Source organism: Helianthus annuus, chromosome 2, assembly GCF_002127325.2.
Source record: "Helianthus annuus cultivar XRQ/B chromosome 2, HanXRQr2.0-SUNRISE, whole genome shotgun sequence".
NCBI lineage: Eukaryota > Viridiplantae > Streptophyta > Magnoliopsida > Asterales > Asteraceae > Helianthus > Helianthus annuus.
The window spans coordinates 167,402,561-167,408,854 of NC_035434.2; the positions used below are offsets into that span (position 1 = coordinate 167,402,561).

Consider the following 6,294-nt stretch of genomic DNA (forward strand, 5'->3'; position numbering starts at 1 on the left):
AAAGGGATTTTTGAATTTTGGACTAAAATGGCAATAAAGATGAAACCACAGGGACCCAAATTTAAAAAGTTTGAGATTTAGACTAAAATGACAAAAATGTCCAAACCACAGGGACCAAAATGGCAGTTTACTCCAATGAAATATTTACAAGAGAAAAAACTTGTATTTTAATCCACTTGTGTATAGCCTAATGGTAGTGGTGAGTTAGATAAAGGTTAAGGTAGTAGGAGGTCAGAGGTCCATCTCTATGGTGTGAAAGTTTAGCCGTTAAAAAAATCTAATGTATTTTAGGCGTTGATAACCACAATAAAAATATATTTATAAGTTTCAAACTACTTTTTTTTTTTGTTTTTTATGAATCCTCTTATATTGTTTTACAATCAGTTGTAGATAAAAAAACTTGATTTAAAGTTCATTTTGAAAAATAGAAATACATATTAATTCTATTTTTTTAATCCCAAGTCTTATAAATAAAATTACTGATCTTATATGTTTATTACATTTATTTCATTGAGAGCTCAGTCATAAAATAATCCATATCTCAAGCTGTGCCGGTGGATCATATAAAAATCAAAATCTATTTACATCAATGAACAAAAGAATTTATAAATTATAAAACAATTAAATAATAACATACTAAGTTAATAAATAAAAAAAAGAACTTTATTGCCATTATACCCCAAACCGAAAGTGACATGAAAAGGGCAGAAAGAAATTTCCATAAATACTCAAAAACCTCAATCTCACATTTTCTTTCTCATAAGCATTTCATCAAACACCTTCCGTGCGTAAAACCCCCACACAAAAAACACACTACACAAGTCAAGCATTTCATCAAACACCTTCAGTGTATGAACACAAATAACAAAAAGATTGATTTGTCGTTAGCAAAGGTTCCATTTTCCGGCTTTTTTCTTCATGGGTATCTCACTCTCTGTCAGATCTCAAGTGGGTTCAATTAAAAATTGATTCTTTTTGAAAACCTGACCTGCCAGATCGAACTTCAATTGTTTTTCCGTTTTTTTACACCAACAAACACAAATTTAAAAATTTTAAAATATCAAGTTCGGTTTCAAAGTATTGTCACATGTTTTGACCTGAAATTCTGGTTTTTTATTCACTTTCACATGATTTCTGATATCTTTTGAAGCAAAACCTTTAATGGGTTTCCGGTCAAGTTTCCGGTGACTTGTAACAACTCCTTTTATGTGTTTTCTTCATCTTCTTGACCATAAACATTCATCTTTGTTGTTTAGATACAGATCAAGGTGTTTGAATTTGACTATTATTAGTCAAGATTCAATCTTTTTGTTGACCCATCATGTCTTATGCCAATACAAGATCAGTAAGGTATTAAAAATCTCAAATTTATGTTTTAATTCTCATAATTTATGCTCTTGAATTTTAGTCTAATAGTTGAAGAGTCCTAATATGCATACACCTAGGGGTGTAAACCAGAGGCTAGAGAGCTACTCGTGATCGGCTCGGTTAAAAGGTTGAACGAGCCGAGCCTTAACGAGCCCGAGCCCGAGCTCGAGCCTGAAATAGAGCTCGTTTTGTTATCGAGCCTGAAATAGAGCTCGTTTTGTTATCGAGCCCGAGCTCGAGCCTGAAATACAAAGCTTGTTTAGGCTCGCGAGCCTAAACGAGCCTTAACAAAATTTTACTTTTTTTTATATATAATATATTAATAATGATGATAACATTGATGAGTCGAGCTCGAGCCGAGCTTTGGCTCGTTTAAGCGATGTTGAAGTGAGCTTGAACCGAAGCTCGTTTAAGGTTGTTCTTAAAATAGTTCGAGTCGAGCCGAGCTCGAGCTTTGGGTTTTACTCGCGAGCCGAGCTCGAGCTCAAAGAAGTAGTCTCGAACCGAGCCGAGCTCGAGCTTCATAAAAACCTAACGAGCCGAGTTCGAGCCTGGTCGAGCTCAGGCTCGGCCCGGCTCGTTTACACCCCTACTGGCCAATTGGATCTTTTGACATCCAATATACGACTCGTATATGCGTATACCAATCGTATATGCTTTGTTGGGTGAGGTGTCTATATACAGTCTGTATTGTTCATGTAAAAAATTGTATAAAAAATAATATACAACTCGTATATTTGTATACCAGTCGTATGTTTTATGTAAAAAAAGGATATACGAGTCGTATATCTGTATACGAGTCGTATTCATGTAAAAAAAGAATATACGAGTCGTATCATATACTTGTCAGGGTGTCAAAAGATCAATCAGGGGTGTGCCGTTATTCTGACCCGGTCGAATTGCACTGAAGTTGTTGTGTTGACTTTTGGGGTCAATCTACAGGTTTCAAGAGGATGTTGAACAACAACCAAAGTTCCAACCCATCAATGGGGACAGTTTATTCAAGGTTAAATACAACATTGATGGAAAACAAATACCCGAATCAAGAAAACCCGATAACCGACCCGTAAAACACCAACCCGGACCCTCGTTAAAGTCCAAAGTGTTATCACGAGTATTCTCCGAAGATTACGAACGAGTGAAAAAGAAAATCTTGGATCCTAGAGGCCTAACCATAAGAAAATGGAACAAGATATTTTTAGTAGCGTGTTTGGTTTCGTTGTTTGTAGACCCTTTGTTTTTTTACTTGCCGTCGATTAGAGAAAACGTTTGTATCGATATGGGTTCGACACTTAAAGTCAGTTTGACGGTTATGCGATCGATAGCCGATGTGTTTTACATGATTCAGATATATGTTAAGTTCATGACCGCTTATGTCGCGCCATCATCTCGTGTTTTTGGAAGAGGTGAGCTTGTTATCAACTCTGCCAAGATTGCAAAACGATACATTAAAGGTGATCTTTGGATCGATTTTGGCGCTGCATTACCGCTTCCTCAGGTATATGAGTTATAAAAATCGTTGGGGTGTAAACGAGCCGAGTGGCTCGCGAGTTGCTCGAGGTGGGCTCGAGAAAAAGCTCGAAACGAGCCCAGTGGCGGACCCATAAAATATTTGTTGGGGGTGCGGATAAGTGGTTCAAGCATATTTTCAGGGGGTGCGGTCGGGTTTTTTTGTCTAAAAAATACACTAATTTTTCTTTTCAAGGGGTGCGCCCGCCCACCCTGGGCTTCACCTAGGTCCGCCCCTGAACGAGCCGAACCTTATCGAGCCCCGGACGAGCTTGAGCCTAAAATAAAGCTTGTTTATTTATTGAGCCCGAGCTCGAACCTGGGATAGCCTTATCGAGCCAATCTTAGTTTTTTATTAATATTTAATAACATTTACCCCTTATTTAAATTTGTCTAGTAAACGAGCCGAACCGAGCTTATTTAAACTTGTTTACAAGCCGAGCCCGAACCTAAAAATAAGCTTGTTTAGTAAACGAGCCGAGCCGAGCCCGAGCTTCATGAGCCTGAACGAGTCTATTACTTGTATTACTTTTAGTTAATATATTAATTAATAGATAATAAACGAGCCGAGCTCGAAGAACCTGGTCTAGCTTGGGCTCGTTTGCACCCCAAAAAAATCGTTTCTTGTATGTTTTAGCTTTTAAATTTCTTGTTTTCTTGATATTAAAGCTGCTAATATGGATAATCATACCGAGTTTGAGCGGTTCAGCGATGACCAACACGAAGAACGTTCTTCGGTTCATCATCATCCTTCAATACATCCCGAGGCTATACCTTATCTTTCCGCTTACAACACAAATAGTCGAAGCTACAGGTGTTGTTACAGAAACAGCATGGGCCGGTGCAGCTTATAACTTGATGCTTTACATGCTGGCAAGCCATGTAAGTCGTTTTCGACCCGTTTATATGTAAACGGGCTGAAATCTGAATACGGGCCGTACTTGTTTTAACTTTTAATCTTGATTTTACAGTTTGTAGGAGCTGCTTGGTATCTTTTATCGATTGAACGGCAAGAATCGTGTTGGAGAAGCATATGTCGGGTCGAGAATCTAGAGTGTGTAGACGATTTTTTCGACTGTCAAAGAGTTAATGAATCTGCTAGAAGCGAATGGTTTCGAACGAGTAATGTAACGACTCATTGTGTCTCGAGTAGTGGGTTTTATCCGTTCGGTATCTATGGGGAATCGTTGGAATCGGAAGTTACTTCGGCATCGTTCTTCAATAAGTACTTCTATTGTCTTTGGTTCGGGTTGAAGAATCTCAGGTAGTTCAAAACATTCTACTAAAGATCCGTGTTGTGTAGGGTTGCAAATGAACCATTGGCGAAGTATAGAAGGGGCGGGGAGGGGCGCCCACCCCCCGAACTTTTCGCTTAGTAGTGTTATATATGTAGTTTTCGTATAGAAATTTTTGGGTATATACGTTTTCGACCCCCTGGTCATTCAGGTCAAGCTTCGCCACTGAAACGAACCGAACGTTCAACCAACAGTTTGTGGACTGTTCGGCGGGAAGTTCGTTTGTTTAATAAACTAACGAACACGAACAAGAAATTTCGTTTGTTTAGTTAAATGAACGAACATGAACGGAGATCGCGTTCGTTCAACATCTATGTTCGTGAACGTTCGGTAACGTGTTCGTTTATGTTCGATAGTTCATTAGTGTTTTTAGCTTTTATATTTTATTTAATTACTTCAAAATTCCAACAATAAAATAATTAATAAGTATCAATTTATTATATATTATGTTCATGAACGTTCGTTTGCGTTTTTTGCCTAAAATTACACGAACACGTTCATTTCCTTAACGAACAAACACGAACATAAAATCTCGTTCGGTAAGTGTTCATGAACAAATATATTCCTTAACAAACGAACACGAACAAGGTCTTGTTCGTGTTCGTTCGATTCCTTTACAGCCCCGACTGTTGTGGTATAATTGTCGAACTTTATCGGCGTTTAACTGATTGAATTATGCAGTTCTCTAGGGCAAAATCTGTCAACGAGCACTTACGTTGGCGAAATCATGTTTGCGATTGTGGTTGCGGTTGTGGGTCTGGTTCTTTTCGCTTTGTTGATCGGAAATATGCAGGTGAGCCGAGCCTTATACAATTTGTTAGATTAGATTGTTTGATTTCGGGTTTCGATATTTGGTGACGGTTTATCGTTTCGTGACAGACGTATCTTCAATCGACAACGGTTCGATTAGAGGAATGGAGAATCAGGAGAACCGATACAGAACAATGGATGCACCACCGCCAACTGCCGCCAGAACTCCGCCAGTCGGTTCGAAGATACGATCAGTATAAATGGGTGGCGACTCGCGGGGTGGATGAAGAATCTCTTCTCAAAGGACTCCCGTTAGATCTTCGTCGAGATATCAAACGTCATCTTTGTTATGATCTAGTTCGCCGAGTAAGTTTTATTAATTGAAACGGGCCGGATCAGTTTGGCCCGGCCCGCGGCCCATTAACCCGGCCCGTTTCAACTCATACTAAAAACTTTTTCATTCTTAGGTTCCGTTATTTGATCAAATGGACCAACGGATGCTCGATGCGATATGCGAGAGGCTAAAACCGGCTTTATGTACACAAGGCACGTGTCTCGTTCGCGAGGGGGACCCGGTGAACGAAATGTTGTTTATAGTAAGAGGAAACCTTGATTCGTACACGACTAACGGTGGTCGAACCGGGTTTTTTAACTCATGTCGGATCGGTCCGGGTGACTTTTGTGGTGAAGAGCTTTTGACGTGGGCCCTGGACCCACGTCCAAGTGTCATCCTTCCGTCATCCACGCGGACCGTAAAAGCCATATCCGAAGTTGAAGCGTTCGCGCTTATAGCCGATGATTTGAAATTCGTGGCGTCACAATTCAGAAGGTTGCATAGTAAGCAGTTACGACATAAGTTTCGGTTTTATAGCCACCAATGGCGGACATGGGCGGCGTGTTTTGTTCAGGCGGCGTGGCGGAGGTATAAGAGGAGGAAGAGTGCTCGGGAACTTAAGGCGCGTGAGAGCTTCACGAGTGTTGATTATGAGTGTTCACCGATGCATGATGGGAGCAATATGGCGTCACCCGACCCTGGTTATGGTGCGTATGTTGGTAGGATGGGTGCGAGCCGAAGGCCCGGTGGGTCGAAACCTGGCGGCGTTGGCACCGGCTCGTTGCAAAAGCCGGCGGAGCCGGATTTTTCTGTAGATGAGGAGTGAATGTTGAAAAAAGTTTGACAAAAGTGTGGCAAAAGTGCAAAGAAAAGAAGTAAAGGGGGGAAATATAAAAATACTATTCAGGAAACTTGTGAATATTTAGACTTATTATGTTTTTTTTTTTTACTATTATTCTTGGATTATACTTTTTCTAATACTTAAAAAACATGAAGTAAACGTTTGTTTATATCAAATCATAAAATATCGTTTTGTTA

General features: G+C 39.7%; 1 protein-coding gene across 1 annotated transcript; it reads left to right on the forward strand.

Moving 5' to 3' along the window:
• Positions 1–756: 756 nt before the first annotated feature.
• Positions 757–6,294, forward strand: LOC110927073 (protein CNGC15b). The gene is made up of 8 exons (XM_035985496.1): positions 757–922; positions 1,257–1,350; positions 2,311–2,866; positions 3,547–3,759; positions 3,849–4,141; positions 4,854–4,965; positions 5,052–5,288; positions 5,390–6,294. Exons 2-8 carry the CDS (start codon positions 1,322–1,324, stop codon positions 6,080–6,082), a joined length of 2,133 nt encoding a protein of 710 aa, XP_035841389.1. The 5' UTR covers positions 757–922; positions 1,257–1,321; the 3' UTR covers positions 6,083–6,294.